The following is a 26,382-nucleotide window of genomic DNA, read 5'->3' on the forward strand; positions in this document are numbered from 1 at the left end:
GGGCCCGCAGGCTTTGGTGGTTGAGGGGCCTGACGTTTTTTGCTTGATATCTGGGGGCTTGCAGCAAAAGAGTGGGATAGTTTGGTTCCAGCATACACCAGTTCTTCCATTTTCTCTGAGAAGCACAGATGTGGAGATGCTGGAGAGAGGGATAATGTGTCTGGTGAGAGGGGCTGTTGCTCTGGTGTTATCAGAGGCTGTAATATGCTGTCCTGGTTTCCCTGGGTCTTTTCCAGAAAGTTGTCCTAGGGTGCTGAATCTTGGAGCAGTTCTAATATATCACAGTCGGTCTGTGGTGAGCTTTGTGGGCAGGGCTCAGCTGAGATTGTGTCCGTGAGCAGAAATTGTTGTGGCTGAGTGGTGTTATCATTGTCCTTGTGTGATTTGTCAACCGCATGTCCATTCAGGTGCTGAAGTGAAGTCCTGTGGTCATTCATACTGTGTCCAGGTGTGTGTGTGCCATTCAGATTGAGTGGATTGGCACACACTGCAGAAGGATGATTGAGAGAGAAGTAGATATTGTCCTTTAGCACTCTTGAACCAAGTTTGTTTGGGTGGTGGCCATCCTGTCGAAACAGTTGCCTCTGACTCCAGAAAAGATTGAAGTTGTCAATGAAGTTCACTCCTTTTATATTGCAGGTTTTTTGCAGCCATGTATTAAGCCCAAGCAACTGTGAAAACCTGTTTGTTACTCTTTCTGGAAGTGGTCCACTGATGAATGTTTGAACTTTCAGTCTTTTAAGTGTTTCAAAAACTTCATTGAAATCCTTCTTAAGGAGTTCTGACTGCTCTTTATGAATATCATTCTTCCCCACATGAATGATGAGTCGATTTGCAGTCTTATGTTTCATCAGAATGTTCTGAAGTTCCCTGTTTACATCCAAAGTTGTTGCTTGTGGAAGGCAGCATGTAGTTGTATCACTGCTGATAATGTTTCCGATTATGGAGTCATCCACTATCAGAGTCCTGGGCCCGGCTGCGCTCTGAGCTGAATGCCGCTGTCTGCTCAACCTTGAGCGCCAGTTCACATCAGTGTTAGCTACTGGCTGATTCAGTCTGTGTTCGATCACATTCATCACATTTGGGGATTCCTCATTCATTAATACTTCAAATCTGCTCTCAAGATGTATAGGCGGTGGTAGGAAACCAGTGTTTGCAATCCTTGTCAGAGCCGTATCTGGGGTAGAGGATGCTACTGCGGCAATATGTGATGCTCGTGACAATCTGACATCTCGAGTGCCTTTTGGTCTCTCTCCCTGTTTGTGCCATCGATATGAAGTCGATCTGCTTGTTTCTCTACACTCAGTATGGCTTGTCGAGGAGCACTAGATTCATGGGACTCACCGGCTGTATGCTGAGGGTGTCCATGACGAAGCTCTGTTCGTTCCGTCTGGTTTGGTGGTCCCGTAAGTAACTTTGTTTCAAGAACTGCAATCCTTTGTAAAAGTCTGTGGCAGTTAGTGCAGCAAGTAGATTCCAGAAGAGGCATTTTCTCTTATCCTTTTGAATGTAAGCAGTTGTGTTTTCCCTTCCCTGGAATGAAAACTTTCAGTGGGAGGCTGTTCGGATAAAAGATTTACATTTACATTTTATTTTGTAGTAGTAGTCCAAGCTTTTGAGCACTGTGCTGATTTGCTTAAGTTAAAATTAGTTGATAAAAGGAGATAAAATATACAAATATAAAAGCGATATAGCAAAGCACGGAGCAGTACGCAAGAGCGTCCGAACAGAACTGAGCAGGAAGCAGAAACTTTCATTAACAGACAACAGTCCAAGTTCAATACACAAATGATCAATAAAGTCTTTTCAAGGTCCTGGTGTCTTTGTGCATTATTTCTTACTCAGATTTCCAATACCACACAATATGATCTGTAAAATTGCATTCTCGTAATAGTCTGTAAATAAATATATTTTCAGTTGTCACACATTTTGCCTTTTTTGTAAATATGAATGATGCTGTTTACGTTTACCTAACTGTTAGAATAAAATATTAATGAACATACAATCTCCTTTTACAATTTTTTTTAACTCATTTCATTCATCTATTTTCAAAGATTATAACTTTAAACCCTTATCTTTGATGACTTGTTTTTCTTATATGCATGAATCCAACAATAGCTGAACATAAACTTTAAATAAATGTTTTACACAGAGAAAGAACATCTTAAAACATTCTCTGCACATTCTGAAACACACTGTTTACATTTTAATAATTCATTCACATTGTTATCCCATTTGCTCACCTGTAGAAAGCGAGAGAAATACCAAGAGATGAATAGACGATGAGTGGGTGCAAGATCTGGCAGCGTTTAATAGCTTGTTTGCACATGACGTCATGTCACTACGATGCTGTGGCGCGAAATGCAGATGGAGGGCAGAAAGTGATTTTCTACATGGGATGCACAATCACAAACTCAAAATGCCTATGTTTTTCAACGTTTATGGTTGCTCAAATCGACCTAACCAAGAAACCACTCTAGGTTAATCCACAGGACAAAAAATAAATGCTACTCACCCGGACGAAAAAGTCATTGTGGAGCACCTTGGGACTGAGGTTGTTGACCTGACCACTAACAAAAAAGTTGTATGTCTCCATACTTTTGTATACTTTCATTTGTTTTCTGGAGTTGAAGGATGTCTGGAGGACAAGGTAGTTGCTTATATCTACTGCCTCGATGGCAGGCAAGTATTTAGTTGAAAAATCGCTCCTCTTCAAAAACATAAGGATCAAGTCCAACATATGTCGTGATTTTCTGTTTATATCTTTCTCTCGTAATCGCGTCTAAACTAGTAAAGTACGGACTTTCCTTCATCTCGTCCATTCTGCTTTTCACTTCCTGCCCTCCATCTGAATTTCGCGTGTCATAAGAATCATGTGACTTCAAACACGCTATTGAATCTGTGACGCACAACTTATACTCCAGCGCTAAACGTCCTCTAAAGGAGGCAATAATAATTTCAACTCAAACCTCTTAATTCAACCCAAACCTCTCGTAATACATCATGAATGTTTTAATTAAGCAACTGAACTTTATTACTGTGAAACGGTAATAAAAATACAAAAATGGGTATTTTCGTCTTTGGATATAATTTCCAGCCCACTACACATAATATTGCAGTATTGAGCGATAAGTATTTAAAAAATAAATGTGTGTTCACTCGCATTCATGGTTGCCAGATTGCATAAATGAAGTAGGCTTTGATATAAGCTGAAATATTTCCTATTTGTGCAAGTATAAATCTCTGATCTGGGTGTTGACAGATAAATGAATGAATGATGCATTCCTGTTCCTTTTATACCCGTATGTCCGGGTGAGTGGCACACATATTCCACTCGCCAATTCTCATTGGCCTTTTCTCAAAAGATCTGAGGTGTTTTGGGGGTCCCAAGAGTGACCCCTAGTGTCACTACATCGACAAAACATCTCGTTCCTCCATCAGGGAACAGAGCTTACGACAGTAACTGAGACGTTTGTGTCTATCTATGGAGAGAGGAAGAAGTGTTTGACTGTGAACTGAATTGTATTGAAGGAAAGTGTGTGATTGTGTGTTTAAAAGAAGAAGAATAGAAAGAAAGAGGGAGGGAGACTCTTCTTTATTCTGTTGGATGTGTTTTTCCATTTTCAGAAATGAGGAGTCGAGTGTCTTGAAGAAGAATTGTCTCTCTATTAGAGTTAGTTTTGATATCTGTGCTCTCGACTCTCCTCAAGTCTTGTCTTAAAAACACTCGTGAAAAATCACTTTATCAACACACACACTCCATCAAACAAGAGACTCCAGCACTAGATGAATCTATTTGAATACCTGAACAACATGTATGTGACATCACCTCTCACTTTATATGAGTCTGTCCAATTGAGGGGGTGAAACAAGTCAAATGTTTAAAGTGATGAATTACATTCAAATATGACATCTGTGAAAACAAATGTTTTATGTTTGCATGATGCTGTATTCACATGGATAGGTGTCAGTAAAGTTTAAGACTAGTGTCATATCAGCCAGTAAAACATCAACCAAAAATGACTGAATTGACCTTTATAATAAAATGTGTCGTCCAGTTTCATATGTAGTGTTGAGTGTGAAATATCAAAATCTAAAACTTTGTGTCCATGTCAATTTATAATGAAACATTCAGAGAAACTGTTTCTGTATCAGTAGTTCCTCTTTCACTGAAGGAGGTTTTTGTACGACTCTTTATCACTGTGTGAACACATATTTACTGTTGATGTAGTGTAAACTCTGACAGTAATAATGTCCTGCATCTTCAGTCTGGACTCCACTGATGGTCAGAGTGAAATCACTATTAGATCCACTGCCACTGAATCTAGATGGAGTTCCAGTCTGGAGGGTTGATGTAGCATATATGAGGAGTTTAGGAGCTTCTTCAGGTTTCTGTAAGTACCAGTGCAAGTAGGATGGATTACTGCTGGTTTTACAGTTTATTTGAACTTGTTGTCCTGGTTGAGCTGTTATTGAGGGACTCTGAGTGACCGTATACTGTCCATTACACTCTGAAACACATCATAAAATAAAATATTATTTCACAAGCACTTTTTTACACTTGAAATAATAATAAAAAAACTTTATACAGTTAAATTGAGTTTATATTAGTGAAATGCACTGAAACAGATTCTCACCAGCAATGAAAAGCAGTAGAGAGCAGATAATGAGAGCGTGTGCTGTCATCTTTACTGTGAATGAGTGAGAACTGAAGGAACAGTGATGTTGGTTTGACAGTCCTGACTAACAGACAGTCTGATATTGTGCTTTAATCAGAGGGGCGGGACATTCAAAACTGTTTCCTCTCAGCAGAAAATGTGAGCGTTACAGGAGAACAGCAGAAATAAGAAACAATTACATGTCAAATTACATTCATACATTTCAATCTTTATCTTTTAGTTATTAATTACAATTGGTTGAAATTCTAATGATTTTTGTTCATTGTGGAAATCTCATGAGCATTCAGTGGATCAAACTAAATCAAATGTGTTATAGAGGAGTTATTACATTGTAATAAACATGTTGTATATAATTATGAATGTAATATGTATGTTTTTATTGTATTTTTGAAACAGTAGTTGATGACAATATGAAATGAATCATGTTTGAATGTGTGTTGTGTAAAGATGTGTTTGTGATCATGTGTTTAAAGTGCAGTTAGTGAAGCGCTCAGAGGTTTTTGTGCAGCTGTTCTATTAGTTTGTATCACTGTGGAGGACTTTCGGCAGCGGCACCAGACTGGATGTTGGCAGTAAGTAAATCATCAAATCATCATTTTAATGTTTTATGTGTTTTTATAATGTGGAATGTGTCAGTTTTATGTTGAATTGACACACATATGAGTTCAGTGATTTCTCTCACTTTTTTGATTTATATTTCATTATTTATTAATAATATCTGATTAGACAGATTGAATAATTTGGCTGTTTTTCCAGAAATGAAGGTGAACTTTAAAGACACTTAATTTACACTTTGTCAGCACATGTGAATTTGTTGCTGGTACAGAAGTGAGATGTTATTCAGTTTTTGGAGATGTTAAATGACTCTGTGTTTAAATGACGAACATTATCAAGAGTTCATAAAAATGCTCCTTCAATATGAAATGTTTCTTAATGTAATATGTAACATATAAAGTTTTACTGGAGGAATTCTTTCACCAAATGAACTGTTAAAAGTTCATCATTGTACAGAATTTTCTTTTCTATTCTCTTGAGGTTGGGCAATGTCTTTTCATAGTTATTTCTGAATGTAGAAAGAGAAATTTATGAAGGAAAATATTCTTGAACTTTTGTGTAAGTCAAACTGCAAACATATAAAGATATGTGAACTTTATTCATCATTTCATCAATCTGACATCATTTTGGTCATTCAGAGTCTTTGGGGAAATAAATTGTTCTTTATATGATTGAACAGATCAACATGAAGAAACAAACTTGCAGTTTAATGTTGAAAGTTTTCAATGATATCTTTAAAGATCTTCAAAATCTATAATTGACTAATGTAATTGATTTAGTTTCAATCTGGAGAAAGAAATCTTTTCTTCTTTTGAAGTTGTCTATTGTGTATTTGTCAGGCATCACTCGTCCTAAAGTGAGCGTCCTGCCAGCCCTCCAGTGAAGAGATTTCCACAAAGAACACAGCAACACTGATGTGTGTGGCCAACAAGGGCTTCCCTCAGACTGGAGCCTGAGCTGGAAGGTGGACGGGAGCAGCAGGTCTGAGAAGAGCAGTGCTGGGGTCCTGGAGAAGGGCGGTCTGTACAGCTGGAGCAGCAGTCTGACTCTCTCTCAGGACGAGTGGATGAAGGCGGTCACAGTGAGCTGTGAGGCCAAACAGAAAGAGCAGCTGTCAGTCACTGGAGAAGTGAGGAGAGATCAGTGTTCTGAGTAGATCCTCTGGATTCTCTTCTGCTCTTCTCACTCATGTCTCACATGGAGACTAACAGTGACTTCTATTCACACAAGTATATGTGTGCTTTTGTCTTTCAGGTTTCTCTTGTCAAAATTCAATAAACTTATAAAATATTACATTATTTGAAGTTTCCTGTCTATGTTTAAAAGTTGATTTATTGATATTATTTGTGTCATTAGTTAGATCAGGACTTTCTCTCACATTTTATAAATAATCTTCACTCAATGAAGCATGAAAACACCTGCAGAGACATTATGAAACAAGATCATGAAGTCAAATTAGGGAACTCAAACATATAGTACATATAATATAGTGAGTAAATGTAACAATATATTTAGAAGTTTTACTTACAGTCGTACAGTGGAGTCCAAAAGTCTGAGAACAATTGAGAAAAGTTGTAAAAAAGCAATTTAAATAAAATTAATTTTCACATTTTTTTTTATCTTTATAAATATTTGAGGTGAATTGAAAGATAAACACAGTTTCTGACATATACACTAATGACAGCATGCTCTCAAACTGACATGAACACACACACACACACACACACACACACACACACATACAAAAACAAATACATAAAACAAAATAAACAATTAAGTAGTTTGAATCTAAATGTGAAATGATTCATTACTCTGAAGCCTGTTTTAATTGATAATAAATAATAACAACAACTGAGCAAACATCAATAAAGCATCTATGATGGGAAAGGTCAGAGGTCATCTCAAAGGGCAGTGGGCACATCAGTCAGAGAATTTGCACACAGATCTTTGGAGACTCAACCGCACTGATCTGTCTGCTCAGCTCTTAACTACAGGGGGCGCTGCTGAGCTGGACACTGGATGGGTCAGAGGTCACAGAGGGGTTCTGATCAGTGCAGAGAGTGACCAGGATGGCCGCTACAGGAGGAATAGTGTCCTGACCCTCAGCAAAGCATGCTGGGAAGAGTCAGAGGTGTTTGTCTGCAGAGTAACTCATAATGGAGATCTTCATCAGGTCTCGTTCCACAAGAGTCGCTTGTTTAGAGCGTTGAACAGTGGCGGCTTGTCAATAGAGGGCGCTGGGGCGCCGCCCCCATCAAAATTCCAGAAATATACGTAAATACAAAAATGATATAAAAATTAAACTATTTTATTTTTTTATTTTTATTTACTCATACGATGTGCAGGCTGGTAGTAAGAGCCTCAGCATTTAATAAAAACTGTCTTTAATCGGTTAACTAGTTTCTATGTTTTTCAATATGTTTCATGCGGTTTCACGGGCGAGGGACGCCGGACAAATGGATGTCATTACATTTTCGGGCAGCACGTGACCTGAAGCTGGTCTCTAATTTGTTTCTTAAAGATTCTCCTCCGGGCGCAGGTCGCTGCGTGCCTGGCGAATCAGAATTGGATACATGTTATTTTATCCAATCTGATTGGTTCTCTCAACTTTACGCTCTTTTCATTCAACTTTACGCTCTTGGCCACTACTGCGAGTGCGCAGGCGACTTCGCCAAAACTTGGCTAGGCTGATCACTTTCGCAGAGATAATGGCAGCAGTTAAACCAAACTCTGTCATTGATTTACAAAAAAACCCTTTCACAAGGCATTCGCTGGAAGAAAAAAAGGGAAACTCTCTCCATTCCATTGGTGAACAAAGAAGTGGTTCTCGGCCAATAAAGAGGCGCCGGGCGCTCAGACCAGAGGAGCATGAAAGAGGTGAGTTTGTTATAGAAATTAGTCAAAATACCATTTTACATTATTGTTGTGCTGCAGAGATGTCCTGCCCACATCATATAATATTCTACAGACTCAAAACATTTTTTGTTTGGTATAAATCCTTATAAAAATCATAAATTTAATATTATACAACAGCATCCCAAAAATAATAAATTGGCAACATAAAAATAAATGATCAAATGAAATATGAAGCCACTACTTTTGTATGGGACAAAAACTCAAATGGCTTTATTTTTATTTTGAAATTCATTGCAACTGTGACGACTAGTGGCCTACTCCAGGTTACTACCTTACATTTACATATATATATTTCATTATCTCTATAGGTCTGTGATCCTGGGACACACTAGGGAGCGTTTCTCCTTCACATACCACCTTGTCTGTGCCACCTTGTTGCAGGGGGACAGGTTTGATGAGTACAAGGATACCTTTCCTGAAGATGCATTGAGCAGCACCATGAAAGCGTACCCGATGCTCAGTGGAAGCAAGCTGAAGACAGAGCTCAGTCTCATCTACAGCAAGGAAGAATTCAAAGCCTGCCGTGGTGCTGTGGACCTATTCCAGCTGTTTATGGAGAATAATCTCGAAGAAGTCTTTTCCTAAACTGTGACTCTCCTAAAAGTTCTCATTACCACACCCATGACCACGGCTGAAGCTGAGAGGTGCTTCTCAACCTTGAAAAGAATAAAAACTTTTCTCAGAAACACCATGACCCAGGAGAGGCTGAATGCACTGGCATTGCTCTCCGTGGAAAAGAGACTTGTTACTGAGATGACTGACTTTAATCAGAGAGTCACTGAGAAATTTGCTGGCCAGAAAGAAAGGAGAGCAAAATTTTTGTTCAAGTAGTCAACATGCTTTTTGATATTGCTTTGTATTTATTTTCGCCCACAAAAAAAGCGCCCCCCCCCCACACACACACACACACAAAAAAAAATAATTATCACCAGCCGCCACTGGCATTGAATGATGATGTTTCTCCTGAAGATGAGGGTATCTCAGTGTCTCGCAGCTCCAGTGATTTACAACTGAATACTGAAAGAGTCGATTCACTGTGTGATCTTTCAATGTGTTTGTGTTACATTCAATAAAGCTTCTGAAGTTACATTTGACTTAAAGTGCACCATTGATCAATCTGACTTTACACTGAGAGAGAAAACTGAATACAGTATGTGTCATGAAAGATTTTGGTTTTTACAATGTCTTCACTGTTTGAACAGTTCTGAACAGATGCATTTACTGGTAAAACTAAATGAATCCTCTTGTGGTTTGAACATGGTCACTGGAGACAGATCTGATCTATTCTGAGAGAAACACAATCATTCCACACTGACAATGCAAATGTGATTTTCACACTCTCAGATTCACTGTTTGATTGGTTAAATGATCTGAACTGGAACACACCAGTTTCACTTCTGCTCTATTGAGTTGTTCGCCAGTAAGGAAGTTATTTCAGTGACATCTTCATACAGTTTATGAAACTAATGGACCGCACCAGCTCATCTGCAACACGAGATGAAGACTTTTCTCTGCACTGCTACTGTAGGAACAACAGGTTGAATTTTTGATGGAGCAGCTGTTGTGGCATCTGATCAGAGTGTGGTCTGTTCCAAGATCAATAACTCAATCAATAAAATAAAAAAGGCACCAGTCACCAATGTACATTTGTATAGTGAAGATGCAATGAATGTGAATGGTGACTGAGGCTGACAATCTTTTTTTGTCATCCACTGAATATTACAGTTTTTGCCCGTTGCTTGAACACTACAGACACATGCCAAAAGTAACATAACTTGAAGTTGTTGTTACTATACCTTAAACAAAGTGTAACCAAACCTTAAACAAAAGCGCTGCTTTGCACTTTAGTTGCAATTCTGCAACACACTTGCTCCTTTCTGCAACACACTTGCTCCTAGACACTACACACTATTTCATACATAAGACACTTAGTTCAAAAATGAAATCTCAGGGTACCATTGGGAAAACACATCTATTCAAAATACAACACACATTGGTTAATTGAAAAGACGAAGACACACACCTGAAAATACTTACTTACAAAACTGAACACCAATCAGTCAGCTACAAAAAGGTCTCATTTAAGCCATTTTGAGAACTTTGCAAGCATGGAGGCAGGGAGAGCTAGAGGTAGAGGAAGAGGAAGACAGAGAGAGAGAGGAGGACGTGGTTGAAGAGGCCACGCAAGGACCATTATTTCGGATGACATAAGAGCAACTTTGGTGGACCATGTCATAAACCATGGCCTGACTATGAGGGAAGCTGGGCAGAGAGTCCACCCTAATCTAAGCTGTTTCACAGTTTCATCCATAATAAGGAAATATTAAGGAAAACATACCTGGAAAACAGGTATGTCTTCAACTCTCTACTCTACTCAGACTGTATATAGAGTATACACAGTACTGTAAAAAAGAAGCAAACGAGAACAATTTGTGGTAGCATTTTTCATTTTACAGAATGGCTAGAAGACCTACTGGGGGGTGGACTCCAACACCTGTTCACCCAACAGCAGGAACTTGCCATAGTGAACCTAGCCAGAGCAAATAATTCAATCCGTCTCCACCAGCTACAGCAACAAATACTTGCAGATAGGCAAGTATTCAACAACATAAATCGAGTAAGCATTACCACTATCAAACGCATCTTGGTAAAGCACAACATGACCATGAAGCAATTGTACAGGGTCACATTTGAGAGGAACAGTGTCAGGGTCAAAGAACTGGTTCACCAACCATGATCAATTTGAAGTTGTGTACTCGCCCCCTTACTCACCATTTCTAAATCCTATAGAGGAATTTTTTTCCGCTTGGAGATGGCGCGTATATGACCATCAACCACATGCCCGTATGCCTCTTCTGCAGGCAATGGAACAGGCCTGCGGAGACATTGAGGTGAGGTTGATCCAGGGATGGATTCGGCACACAAGGGGATATTTTCCCCGATGCTTAGCAAGAGAAGACATTGCTTGTGATGTTGATGAGATCCTGTGGCCAGACCCCAACAGACGGCAGGATCCATAACCCCACTTGCGCACAATTGTGTTTTTCTGTGTTTACAGCAGTGTATTGTTTGTTTTATTTTTTAATTAACTGAATTTACTGTACTGTAAAATATACTACTGTAATGTAATGATTTTGAATTCAATATTTCATTTTTTGGTTGTTGTGAAAACATGCCCTCTGTGGAACTGATTAAAAACAGTGAAAACAAAAGACTGCAGTGTTTTATATAAAGTAGACTAGTGTGTTGCTGCTGATCTGAAAGTGTATTCATATGATGCAAGTGGGTATCATTTTGTCATCAGAGTGACATTTTGACAAAGGATTGTTAGATTTTGATAGCAGAGTTTCAATTTGACATAGATGTGAATGGTTTATTTCCCAGTGTTGTGTCTTATTTGCTTGTGTGTGAGTTTTGACACAATGAGCCAAGTTTTGCAAAATGTGTTCAAGCAACAGGCAAAAACTGTATTATAATTCCAACTAATTATTTTTTTCTTTTAGCTTATTGGTGTACTGTATTACTGTCAGCATGAAAACATCTCAAAAAGTGTAAATTTAGTCTCATGTGTGGTCGGGGCTGGACCAGGCTATGTTGTCGCCCTAGGCGAGATTTTAGATTGGAGCCCCCAAATGAAAACACTAAGACCTTGTTCAGACTGCTACTAAAAATCAGATTTTTTGCATATCCAGATGTGTTTTTGATAGTCTGGACATCAAAAAACTAAATGGAATAAATAAATAAATAAACTAAATGGACATGGAGACGTGGTTTCAAATGCGATTGAATCTGATTTTTTCAGATGTGTCTCAGTGCGGATGCTCCGGCTGCTCAAATCGGATCTCAAATGGTCTTTTGTGTCACTCTTAACGCGACAACAGTGATGACGGCAAAAATCGGTGACTGCAGCACGGAGCAACTGTGCCTACGGTTGCACAAGTAGTTTAAGAAAACAAAGGGTAAAAAAAGAGAAAGCAATTAGAAATATGTACCCAAATACACATCCAAAATATAGACAATATAACTGAATGTATCTGTAGATGTTCTCCAGCTACAGGTCCGGTTCCAGATCAAAATCACTGACGGTGCTTCTGAAAATAGTGCGGTGATCTGTATAAAGTGGAGATGTATCATAATTAACACAAATGTAATAGATTAAATCACGTTTATGTGCTACTAAAACAACGTAAAGAACAGTTCTTCATGTACTAAACATTTATTGCTCAGTTTGTTTTTTCACATGATTTGTCGCTGAAAATGACGTCAAAATGCTTCATCAGCAGATTAGGACATACAATAGTCTAGTTTCATCCACTTTTCACAATATTTTCTTATCGACAAAGTGAAAACACTTAAAAAAAAACATGTAAAATTTGCCGTCTTCTGCCTGTTTCCATTCAAATGGTCTTTTATCGATAAAAATTGTGTGCGTGATGACGTCATGCCTAAAAAACACTTTGTCGTATAAGTTTTGATTTATGGCAAAATAAATCTGCCGTTAATCCGTTTCCACACAGAAATGTGTGTTTATCGCTAATTGTGTACCTTTAACCTCCCAGATGTCCCTAAGTTTTGGTAAATGGGGAGAGTATTGAGACAATTCATTGACATTAGCGAGCGTACTGACATTTTAATTTCACAAATAAATGCAATGAGAAGAGGAACTGCAATCAAAAGGGAGCTGTTGTCCTTCTGACAGGACGGTAATATCGGTCCTGATGTTGCACCTATTGCGAAAAATATTTAAAAGCTTAAAATGTACAAAAAACTTGTTTTCTGAAAGTGAACTCAGCATTGGACAAATAGTTGTGATAGTTTATAGTCTTGCAGAACATTCTGAACGTCCTTCAGCCGACTGTATTCATCTACAGGACAGGGTATGGCTAATTTAAGTTTGTGTAAAGAAGAGGCATATATAGGTCTAAAAATATCATTTATTTTATTATTTATTTTATTTAATGCTTTAAATATTTGGTAATTTATTTAATTTAATACGGGGAATTATATGCTAAACAATCATTGAATAAATTGGGCTATATTTCAGTGTTCCAAAAAATCACAATTGATGTTTTTCTCCTAGTTTTGTGTATTTATATTTAATTTAAAACATCTTTGTGCACAGAAATGATGTTTTTTGTATTGTGGGTTAATTTCATGACTGCCGTCTATTATTTTGAATGGTGTGTAAAAGCAACTTTAATAAATAAACGGATGGCTACCATCGCTACCGTGATTAAATTAATCGCAAAAAGTGTCCATTCATTTGTTCTCCTTGTACTTGTCGATGAGCGGTGCATGATACGAGATATTTGTGTTGGCACTCCTGGAAGTGTTTGCAGATCGGATCTATATGCCGTTAACATCAATAATAATCACGTACAATAAATTTGCTTTCAAGGATGGATTCCTTGACATCAGATTAACACAAGCTAACAATTGGGGTAAATTCTGACACGTGACACTATTTTTGTGTTTCCAAACCAGTTTTTCGTGACATTTGAAGTATCGACACAGAGTTTATGCTTTAGTGTTAAACTGAAATATATTATGTCGACACTTGTGAGATTTTACAACACTCTTCATCAGGAGTCTGGTTTAATAGTAAAATAAAATATTCTGAAATTATACAGTCTGGTTGGAGCTGTGTTTCTCGATCTAAAAAAGGCCTTCGATACTGTAAACCATAAAATATTATTAAGCAAATTAAATAAATTCAATTTTTCGTCAGATGCAGTAAAATGGATAGAATCATATCTATCGATTCGCCCACAGTCAGTCAGGATTAGTGACTGCCATTCACCGCCCCTTGTTACGTCTACGGGGGTTCCTCAGGGTTCTATTTTTGGACCACTGTTATTTTCGCTTTATATAAATGACCTACCGTCATGTTGTCCAGACGTCTGTATTCAAATGTATGCTGACGATACAGTTATTTATACCCATGGTAAAAACAGGAAACAAGTTGCTGAAAAGCTTACACAGTCAATGGTTCAAGTTTCTGAATGGTTAAATCAATCTTGTTTAAAACTTAATGTAAATAAAACAGTTTCAATGTACTTTTCGAAATCAAACACTACAAACAATCAGCATGATATTTATGTGTCAGGGGAAAAAATAAAAGTTGTGTCAGAATTTAAATATCTAGGCATCGTAATAGACTCTAAACTAACCTTTAAATCACAGATAAAACTGGTTTGTAATCGAGTTAAATTTAATATCGCAAATTTCCGTTTTATAAGATCACACCTATCAACTGAGGCCGCCAAAATGTTTATGTTTAGTATGGTTTTGCCCCACATCACTTATTGCCTTACAACATGGTCACAAGCAAAGAAAATAACGTTAAAACCATTAGAGTCACTTTACAAGCAAACAATCAAAATTTTAGATAAAAAATCATTTAGATCTCACCATTGTGCCATATTACAAAAGCATAAACTTTTAAGTTGGGAAAATGCTATCAAGTATTCTAACTTATGTCTGTTATATAAAATAATTTATGGTCTGTCATCTCCCCCAAATTTGTAAACATCAGAAACTCCTCACAGCGAGTTACACGAGGGTCGGCCCGAGGAGACTGTGTTGATCCTTTGCGGAAAACTGCATTCAGCCAGCATGCTTTTTCAGTCTCAGCAGCACAGAATTGGAACTCTGTTCCTCAGAATATTAGAGAACTCACTACATACACTTTGTTTAAAAAGCACCTAAAAAACTGGTTCATATTACACCAGTCATGTCAACACTAATAAGTATATAGGCTATAATTTCCCTCTACCCGATCGTGCTGTCATCTGTGTCCCTGTTGGGTAACTGTGTTCAACATTATTATATTTAATTTTAATCTAATGTTGAAAATATAGTGAATTTGTACACTGTATTAATTTAAGTTATATTGTTTTATTGTTTTTATATTTTGTATTTTCCTTGTAATGTTTTAAAGCTGTTTTTCTTTTTAAGGTAGACAATATTAAGATCTGTCCAGGGACAACGGATGAAAAATAGCCTTTTGGCTAATTCTGGTGCATTTGCAGTAATGCTAATTAATGTACACTGTCCCTGTCAAATAAATTAATAATAATAATAATAATAATAAAGGCTTATTTTAACGTTGACCGCAAAGTGGACCCGTTTACTTGTTTTACAAACGGAATTTCTGAAAAGTTGGGACATTTTTTAAATTTGACTAATATGAAAACTAAAAGACTTTCAAATCACATGAGCCAATATTTTATCCACAATAAAACATAGATAACAGATCAAATGTTTAAACGGAGAAATTTGACACTTTTATCCACTAAATGAGCTCATTTCAAATTTGATTCCTGCTACAGGTCACAAAATAGTTGGGACGGGGGCATGTTTACCATGGTGTAACATCTCTTCTTTTCAAAACAGTTTGAAGACGTCTGGGCATCGAGGTTATGAGTGTCTGGAGTTTGGGTGTTGAAATTTGGTCCCATTCTTGCCTCATATAGATTTCCAGCTGCTGAAGAGTTTGTGGTCGTCTTTGACGTATTTTTTGTTTAATGATGTGACAAATGTTCTCTATAGGTGAAAGATCTGGACCAAGGCCAGTTCAGCACCTGGACTCTTCTTCGATGAAGCCATGCTGTTGCAATAGCTGCAGTATGTGGTTTTGCATTGTCCTGCTGAAATACACAAGGCCTTCCCTGAAATAGACGTCGTCTGGAGGGGAACATATGTTGCTCTAAAACTTTTATATAACTTTCAGCATTCATAGTGCCTTCCAAAACATGCAAGCTGCCCATACCGTATGCACTTATGCACCCCCATACCATCAGAGATGCTGGCTTTTGAACTGAACGCTGATAACACGATGGAAGGTCTCCCTCCTCTTTTGCCCGGAGGACACGGCGTCCGTGATTTCAAACAAGAATGTCAAATTTGGACTCGTCGGACCATAGAACACTTTTCCACTTCGAAATAGGCCATTTTAAATGAGCCTTGGCCCACAGGACATGACGGCGCTTCTGGACCATGTTCACATATGGCTTCATTTTTGCATGATAGAGCTGTAGTTGGCCTCTGCAGATGGCACAGCGGATTATGTTTACCGACCGTGGTTTCTGGAAGTATTCCTGGGCCCATTTAGTAATGTCATTGACACAATCATGCCAATGAGTGATGAGACCTCGGGCATCCAATAAAGGTCTTCGGCCTTGTCCCTTACGCGCGGTGATTCCTCCAGATTCTCTGAATCTTTTGATGATGTTATACACTGTAGATGATGAGATTTGCAAAGCCTTTGCAATTTGACGTTGAGGAATATTGTTTTAAAAGTATTTCACAATGTTTTTACGCACTCTTTCACAGATTGGAGAGCCTCTGCCCATCTTTACTTCTGAGAGACTCTGCCTCTCTAAGACATCCTTTTTATAGCTAATCATGTTACAGACCTGATATCAATTAACTTAATTAGTTGCTAGATGTTCTCCCAGCTGAATCTTTTCCAAAGTTTTTGCTTTTTCAGCCATTTGTTGCCCCCATGCCAACTTTTCTGTGACCTGTAGCGGGCATCAACTTTGAAATGAGCTCATTTAGTGGATAAAAGTGTAAAATGTCTCTGTTTAAACGTTTGTTCTGTTGTCTATCATCTATTGTGAATAAAATATTGGCTCATGTGATTTGAAAGTCTTTTAGTTTTCATTTTATTCAAATTTAAAAAACGTCCCAACTTTTCAGAAATTCGGGTTGTATTCTGAAAACATCATCAGCCTGTTTACCCGCTCATGGGTCATGATGAGAGTCTCCTCAATGGTTTGTTTGGCATCCCATTCAGCACACAACTGAATAAAACAGGCTGCATGACACTAATAAATGATTCCTGCCAGAGTAACATTCACATACAGGTGTGAGGGACTTCAGCATTTTACAAATAACACGAAGAACAACATTTTCCTTTCTCACGTAGTTTTTCTTGCGTGTCCCCTCAATGTGTGAATGATGTAAAGATCTAGTGGGATTTTATTTAAGTTCGTCACTGAAAAGGTTTGCTCGCAGACTTGGCACTAAACAGCAAACCCACCGTCATGAATCGACACGGAGTAGCTGCATCTCACATTTCTTTGAGCATAATATTGCACTATTCAACACTAAGTATTTTATATTTTTTTTAGAAGAGGAGAGAGCGCGCACACTCCCATACATGGTTGCCAGATTGCATAAATTAAGTAGGCTATGACATAAGGTGAAATATTTCCTATTTGTGCAAGTATAAATCTCTGATCGGGGTGTTGAGAAGATTCATATTTCTATAGAAGTTTATTTGAAAGAAAATACATTTAACTTGCACTAAACTTAAACAAGCAAAAAACAGCCCACAGTGTCCATGCCAGTTAAATAAATAAACATCAATGACAGACATGAACACTCACTAACTTGTGATTCTTAACTTTTATATTGTGACACTTCCTGCCTTGTGCACCTGATCATCTGGTTATTTGTTCACTCATTTGGTCCACATATGATAATGATCCGATTATAATATAATCACATAATGCTTGTGCTCAACAGTGGTGGACAGTAACGAAGTAAATGTAATTCGTTACTGTACTTAAGTAGCTTTTTTTGCGTATCTGTACTTTACTGAAGTATTTAAATTTGGGGAGACTTTTACTTAAACTCCACTACATTTCAAAGTCAAATATCTTACTTTTTACTCTACTACATTTTCAAAATCAGTCGTTCCTTTTATTTATGAGTGGATAAAAACGTAACTGTTCAAACGAGCCACCAATCACAGTACAGCGTGCGCGCTTTGTTTTGAACTTGTCTTGGCGGCATCTACTAAGCGCGAACCAGGGGTGCGTTTCCCAAAAGCATCGTTAGCCAACTATGGTCGCAAGTTCCGTCGTTATCATCATAGTTCAACGAGTCGGTGTTTCCCGAAACCAGCGTTCCAACGAACATTCGCAAACAGCATCGCAGAATTGTGTGGTTGGAACGACAGCTCTCGACCTGTGGTCAGAAGCAGAGTTTCTGGTTATTATAACATGTGGGCTTAAATTATTATCTTGAGCCAAATAAGCAAGATGACATTCAGTACAATCAGTATCTTTTATTTAGAAGACATACAAATGTCCTTTATGTCTTTTAGTTTGTCAATAGATTTAAAGCACCGTTTTTGAAGAGTGCGCATGCGTGAACGTGCTCTAGTGCGTAAGAACGAGCCTATGATTGAATCTGGAAATAAAGCAAATAACTGAGAAAAATATGAGATAGTCCTCAGATGACATGTCCGTAATTTATAGCAAAACATCTAGCATTAATTCGATCGCAAACAGATTCATTAAAAGTAGTTTTTACTCCACCACATGTGTGACATCATTAACCAACATGGTTGAACAACCAATTTGCGACAATACGGTTTCGGGAAACAGTCGTGACTAGCAAGTTGATTTATTCAACAGTGCATCGTACTACGGTAGTGGAGCAGCAAGTTACGTCGTTGTATGGGAAACGCACCCCAGAGCCGTTAAATATGAGAGTTGCGAACATAGACGGTTGCGACAGTGATCTCGCTGCCGCGCGGTCACGTGATTCGCGCAGCTCTCAATAGTTCCAAACAAATTGCGTTGCCAATGATTTTAAGCGGGGCAGAGAGCAGCAGCTATTATTGCAGCAATTATCGGTAAATATTGACGCATAATGTACATTGCTTATTATGTTGACACTAAAATGACTTGCATATAATAGCATTTTTTTTCTGGGGATTAGCAGAAACACTGCATTAATACGTTTTTGTGTTTAATTTTGGAGGGAAATTGGCTGCTCCCATAACATAGAATATATATATATATATATATATATGTGTGTGTGCGCGTGCGTGTGTGTGTGTGTATATATATATATGTGTGCATGTGTGTGCGTGTGTGCGTGTGTATATATATATATATATATATATATATATATATATATTTAATGGCGTTGTGCAGGTTTATGTGAATGTATCATAACATTAGGATGTTAATAATTATGACCATAGACACTTGAGAAAAATATATGCAGTAAATACTGTAAATGTATTATACCTTATGGGAACAGTCCCTTCCCTCCAAAATTAAACACACAAAAATGTATTCAATTAAATATATATATATATATATATATATATATATATATATATATATATATATATATATATATATACATCTGACTAATTAACGTCATTTTATTAATAGATTGATGTGCCAAGAGTGTCATTAGTCTTCATGTAGACTGAGTTAAGCAAGAGACTTTTGACAAATTATAATAGGACATTATGGCCATAAAAAATCATAGTACTTGGATACTTAAGTACATTTGAAGGCAAATACTTTTGTACTTTTACTCAAGTGAATGTTTAAAGGCAGCACTTCTACTTTTACTTGAGTAATATTTTACCTTGAGTATCTTTACTTTAACTCAAGTACATGGTATGTGTACTTCGTCCAACACTGGTGCTCAATATATGGGTGCAGGGGCGCACAGTTGTCACAAGAGGGCAGACTTCTGAAAAATAAAACTCATGCAGCGTCTCTGTCATTTTGTGTCTTTGGCCTGTTCTGTGCCACAGTGAAGCAGCTCAGTCATTGATTGAACAGGGATGAAAAATGTCTGATGTGAAATCAAGTTCAGTGACTGAACGCAGCATCTGGAATCAGGTGTTAAATTCAATGATGGACAGAAAGTAACGAGAACATTATGATCATATCAACACAATATCTAATGATTATCTTCTAAAATACTGATGAGCATCAACATAACTGGTGTTAATTCCTTGTTAAAATGTATTTTTTGATTCTGACAGGTGTGTGTGTGTGTATATGTGTGTGTGTGTGTATATATGTGTGTGTGTGTGTGTGTGTGTGTGTGTGTGTGTGTGTGTGTGTGTGTGTGTGTGTGTGTGTGCATGTTTATGTGATTTACGAGGACAATTTTTTAAGTTACAAACTGGTAATTACAAGGTTATTCTGCTATAAATGTGATTTATGAGGACATTTCTAGTGTCCCTATAATTAAATCACTTAATAATCATAATTAACAATGTTTTATTGAAAATGTAAAATGCAGAAAGTGTTCTGTGAGGTTTAGGGGTGTATATATATATATATATATATATATAGATCATACAGTATAAAAATCATTATGTCTATGGAAAGTCCTCATAATGATAGAGAACATCAACACTATGAGAAACAAGAGTAGAAACGTCACTCTGCCCTCCATGATGGAAAAGGTCAAAGTTCAAAGTGTAATCTTCAACCTGGAAAAAAGATATTCATGTAATAAACTGACTTAAGAATAAAATGAAACAAATGCCTTTTAATAAATGAAGAGAATTTGAAAAGTGCACTCAGTAATATTAATATTTATATTGATATTGTTCTGACACCGGTTTAGATTCAGCATCACACAAAAGCAAAAGTTCTCAGTTTCTGATGTTGTTGAAGAAATCTGCTATTCACAGTCCGTGCTGATCAATTTATTCTGCAAGTAACATTCGAAACATTTAATTACAGATTATTATTGAGTAATATTCAGCTGATCATATGATCTCAACATGAACTCATGAAGCAAACGGCTCCATGTCAAATAAAACTGAAGACTGAATCCTGGAGTCTTTATCTCATGTGAGTCATTTTAAATATATTTTATAAATCATTTTGTTTATTAATTAACTCTCTGTACTGGTTTCACATTTGTAATGATCTGTTCTGTACTCTGTTCAGTGATATGCAAATATATGATCAATATTCAATGGTTGTTTGAACGTTTGTGTTAGGTTGCATTGAATCAAGTTTTATATGAATTTAATTCCTGTTAGATCTGTGATGTATATGTGCTTCCAGATCAAAGATGTACGCTGGGTTATTTGTCTCTCAGGTCAGGCCGTTAAAATCCAAAATAAATGAATAAACTCATGGAAGATTTTGACATCAATTATTATTGAAACTAATTACATCACAATTATTAAATATGAATATGTTATGAACTGTTGAATATGAACTGTTTCTCTCAGTATTAAACACAGATCAATAAATACAGCAACAAGCCTCTTTTCCATCCATACTTGTTTTTTCCTGCTTTTATGATTCATCACAGAAAAGACATCAAAGTTCAGTCTTCATCAGGATTTTGAAGAAGTCGTGATTTAATGTCCTGCAGTGTTCTGATCGATGCTCATTAATGACGATTAAAGTCTCCTGATCAAGTGTGGTCCTTCTATTCAACATCAAGTCTTCATACATTTCTTTATTTACAGTGACCTGCTGCTGAATGGAGAAACAGAAGTTTTATTTTGTGTTTCAGTTTCTCCACTGTGCGTGTGCTTGTATGTGTGACTCAAACTCTCTCTTCCGGTCAGATGTTCATCGGGTCTTTTAAAGCCCGTCTCACTGAAATAAGACACAAGAGTTTAGAGACAGTCCTCACCAGGTGATGCTCTTACCACTTCCTCTCTCCACAATGACAGACACACGACCACGTCCCCTCCACATACAGATTACTGAGAGACTTCAGTTTGTGTCTTTCCATGGAGAGAGGAAGAAGTGTTTGACTGTGAACTGAATTGTAGTTCTTTGACATTGAGTGAAATTGTGCTGTGTGACTGAGTGTATTGAAGGAAAGTGTGTGATTGTGTGTTAAAAAGAAGAAGAATAGAAAGAAAGAGGGAGGGAGACTCTTCTTTATTCTGTTGGATGTGTTTTTCCATTTTCAGAAATGAGGAGTCGAGTGTCTTGAAGAAGAATTGTCTCTCTATTAGAGTTAGTTTTGATATCTGTGCTCTCGACTCTCCTCAAGTCTTGTCTTAAAAACACTCGTGAAAAATCACTTTATCAACACACACACTCCATCAAACAAGAGACTCCAGCACTAGATGAATCTATTTGAATACCTGAACAACATGTATGTGACATCACCTCTCACTTTATATGAGTCTGTCCAATTGAGGGGGTGAAACAAGTCAAATGTTTAAAGTGATGAATTACATTCAAATATGACATCTGTGAAAACAAATGTTTTATGTTTGCATGATGCTGTATTCACATGGATAGGTGTCAGTAAAGTTTAAGACTAGTGTCATATCAGCCAGTAAATTATCAACCAAAAATGACTGAATTGACCTTTATAATAAAATGTGTCCTCCAGTTTCATATGTAGTGTTGAGTGTGAAATATCAAAATCTAAAACTTTGTGTCCATGTCAATTTATAATGAAACATTCAGAGAAACTGTTTCTGTATCAGTAGTTCCTCTTTCACTGAAGGAGGTTTTTGTACGACTCTTTATCACTGTGTGAACACTGGACCACTGTGATAACTCTGACAGTAATAATGTCCTTCATCTTCAGTCTGGACTCCACTGATGGTCAGAGTGAAATCACTATTAGATCCACTGCCACTGAATCTAGATGGAGTTCCAGTCTGGAGGGTGCTTGTATAATATATGAGGAGTTTAGGAGCTTCTCCAGGTTTCTGTAAGTACCAGTGCAAATAATTACCATTATACACTGCACTGCTGGTTTTACAGTTTATTTGAACTTGTTGTCCTGGTTGAGCTGTTATTGAGGGACTCTGAGTGACCGTGTACTGTCCATTACACTCTGAAACACAAAATAAAATAAAGTATTATTTCACAAGAGATTTTTGACACAATAATAATAATACAAAAACTTTCTACAGTTAAATTGAGTTTATATTAGTGAAATGCACTGAAACAGATTCTCACCAGCAATGAAAAGCAGTAGAGAGCAGATAATGAGAGCGTGTGCTGTCATCTTTACTGTGAATGAGTGAGAACTGAAGGAACAGTGATGTTGGTTTGACAGTCCTGACTAACAGACAGTCTGATATTGTGCTTTAATCAGAGGGGCGGGACATTCAAAACTGTTTCCTCTCAGCAGAAAATGTGAGCGTTACAGGAGAACAGCAGAAATAAGAAACAATTACATGTCAAATTACATTCATACATTTCAATCTTTATCTTTTAGTTAATAATTACAATTGGTTGAAATTCTAATGATTTTTGTTCATTGTGGAAATCTCATGAGCATTCAGTAGATCAAACTAAATCAAATGTGTTATAGAGGAGTTATTACATTGTAATAAACATGTTGTATATAATTATGAATGTAATATGTATGTTTTTATTGTATTTTTGAAACAGTAGTTGATGACAATATGAAATGAATCATGTTTGAATGTGTGTTGTGTAAAGATGTGTTTGTGATCATGTGTTTAAAGTGCAGTTAGTGAAGCGTCAGAGGTTTTTGTGCAGCTGTTCTATTAGTTTGTATCACTGTGGTCGACTTTCGGCAGCGGCACCAGACTGGATGTTGGCAGTAAGTAAATCATCAAATCATCATTTTAATGTTTTATGTGTTTTTATAATGTGGAATGTGTCAGTTTTATGTTGAACTGACACACATATGAGTTCAGTGATTTCTCTCACTTTTTTGATTTATATTTCATTATTTATTAATAATATCTGATTAGACAGATTGAATAATTTGGCTGTTTTTCCAGAAATGAAGGTGAACTTTAAAGACACTTAATTTACACTTTGTCAGCACATGTGAATTTGTTGCTGGTACAGAAGTGAGATGTTATTCAGTTTTTGGAGATGTTAAATGACTCTGTGTTTAAATGACGAACATTATCAAGAGTTCATAAAAATGCTCCTTCAATATGAAATGTTTCTTAATGTAATATGTAACATATAAAGTTTTACTGGAGGAATTCTTTCACCAAATGAACTGTTAAAAGTTCATCATTGTACAGAATTTTCTTTTCTATTCTCTTGAGGTTGGGCAATGTCTTTTCATAGTTATTTCTTAATGTAGAAAGAGAAATTTATGAAGGAAAATATTCTTGAACTTTTGTGTAAGTCAAACTGCAAACATATAAAGATATGTGAACTTTATTCATCATTTCATCATTTTGGTCATTCAGAGTCTTTGGGGAAATAAATTGTTCTTTATATGATTGAACAGATCAACATGAAGAAACAAACTTGCAGTTTAATGTTGAAAGTTTTCAATGATATCTTTAAAGATCTTCAAAATATATAATTGACTAATGTAATTGATTTAGTTTCAATCTGGAGAAAGAAATCTTTTCTTCTTTTGAAGTTGTCTATTGTGTATTTGTCAGGCATCACTGTCCTAAAGTGAGCGTCCTGCCGCCCTCCAGTGAAGAGATTTCCACAAAGAACACAGCAACACTGATGTGTGTGGCCAACAAGGGCTTCCCCTCAGACTGGAGCCTGAGCTGGAAGGTGGACGGGAGCAGCAGGTCTGAGAAGAGCAGTGCTGGGGTCCTGGAGAAGGGCGGTCTGTACAGCTGGAGCAGCAGTCTGACTCTCTCTCAGGACGAGTGGATGAAGGCGGTCACAGTGAGCTGTGAGGCCAAACAGAAAGAGCAGCTGTCAGTCACTGGAGAAGTGAGGAGAGATCAGTGTTCTGAGTAGATCCTCTGGATTCTCTTCTGCTCTTCTCACTCATGTCTCACATGGAGACTAACAGTGACTTCTATTCACACAAGTATATGTGTGCTTTTGTCTTTCAGATTTCTCTTGTCAAAATTCAATAAACTTATAAAATAATACATTATTTGAAGTTTCCTGTCTTTGTTTAAAAGTTGATTTATTGATATTATTTGTGTCATTAGTTAGATCAGGACTTTCTCTCACATTTTATAAATAATCTTCACTCAATGAAGCATGAAAACACCTGCAGAGACATTATGAAACAAGATCATGAAGTCAAATTAGGGAAGTCAAACATATAGTACATATAATATAGTGAGTAAATGTAACAATATATTTAGAAGTTTTACTTACAGTCGTACAGTGGAGTCCAAAAGTCTGAGAACAATTGAGAAAAGTTTCTATTTTAAATACAATAATATAAATATATATTTTTTTATCTTTATAAATATTTGAGGTGAATTGAAAGATAAACACAGTTTCTGACATATACACTAATGACAGCATGCACTCAAACTGACATGAACTCCAAATGTTTGTGTAAAATCTGATGATTTGACAATGTGTCTAAAGGCGGGTGAACATTGTACAATTTTGGCCACTATTCTGTCGTTTGAGACAACTTTCGACAGCCCTAAAGGATTTCTCTCGTCGCAGGGCAAAATCGGCGATCTTACAACGTTCAGTGGGACATTTTCACAGTCTTTGCGATGATCTTCAGCCTCTGACGAAGTTTGGGCATTGTCTGAAATTTAGCATCGTAGCCGTATATTGTGAATGCTATTACGATGGCCAGATGAGATTTTCGCTCCTCTCTCGCACCCTAAATCACTTAGAAAGGAACCTGCTCCGCGTTTGCACCACCATAGCAACATTTGTGCCCAGTTATCACTCTACTCAAGCACTTTCAATGTTTTTTCTTCTTTTCATTTTATATAAAAAGATTTTATAAATAAATAAGCAGAAAATACTTTGAGAAAAGTGTAACATGTTAAGAAATATGAAAGCATTATTCCCTGAATTAAATAAATACAGATCTTAGGCTACAAAACGAAAATAAATAAATGATTGCATTTTCATGTTTTTTTTCTCTACATTTATCATATTTTCTTTACTGACATTATTTTAATTAGGCTAATATTTTACTTTTAATACAGTTACTTTAAACATCTGTAAACTTCTTTAAGATTCATGCCAATCCAATTTTATTTACAAATAATAAACAATAAATGAAATAAATTGAAAGATTGAGCAAATTATTGTGTTAAGTATTTATGGTATGTTTTAATGCAAATCAGCAAATGCAGTTGGATACAATAATAGAAATCTACGTTAAGTTTGTGCATCATCTATAGGGAATTTGCAAGCATGATATATTATCAGCCTTTATGAATTTTCTACATTTTGCGTGGCCGATAGGTTTCTTATCTAAAGGAGGAAATAGACGTACTATAATGCACCTTTTTTGTTTTCTCCAATGTGAATGGTGAAGTTTGTCATTTTTCAGACAAGAAGTCTTTTCATTTCCACAATGAATCTTCATTATTCCTGTCGGCTACCTCCCGCACTCACGTTCATTCTCAACATCTGTCATTTTCTGTATTTGTGATCAGGCTTATTATAGGCCTATTTGACAAAATCCATCTTTCTTGTAAATGTTAGCCTATTCTCATGGTGGAGTGGTAATGGAGCAATAGAAATGCTGATGTTCGGACTTTCAGAGAGAAAGAAGAAATGCTCCTCTG

The 26,382-nt window shown here is 36.8% G+C and overlaps 2 gene segments (V, D, J or C); one reads left to right on the forward strand and one right to left on the reverse strand.

The window, feature by feature from the left end:
* The window catches only part of LOC127634223 (Ig kappa chain V-III region MOPC 63-like), an 84,044-nt gene extending 61,077 nt beyond the window's left edge, over nucleotides 1–22,967 (reverse strand). Inside the window, 2 exon segments of the V gene segment in view lie at nucleotides 22,452–22,754; nucleotides 22,880–22,967. Coding sequence covers nucleotides 22,452–22,754; nucleotides 22,880–22,928 — 352 coding nt within the window.
* Nucleotides 1–26,382, forward strand: part of LOC127634236 (immunoglobulin kappa constant-like) — a 119,289-nt gene that overhangs the window by 57,767 nt on the left and 35,140 nt on the right. Inside the window, exon 2 of the C gene segment in view lies at nucleotides 5,216–5,251.

Source organism: Xyrauchen texanus, chromosome 41 (assembly GCF_025860055.1).
Source record: "Xyrauchen texanus isolate HMW12.3.18 chromosome 41, RBS_HiC_50CHRs, whole genome shotgun sequence".
Lineage (NCBI taxonomy): Eukaryota > Metazoa > Chordata > Actinopteri > Cypriniformes > Catostomidae > Xyrauchen > Xyrauchen texanus.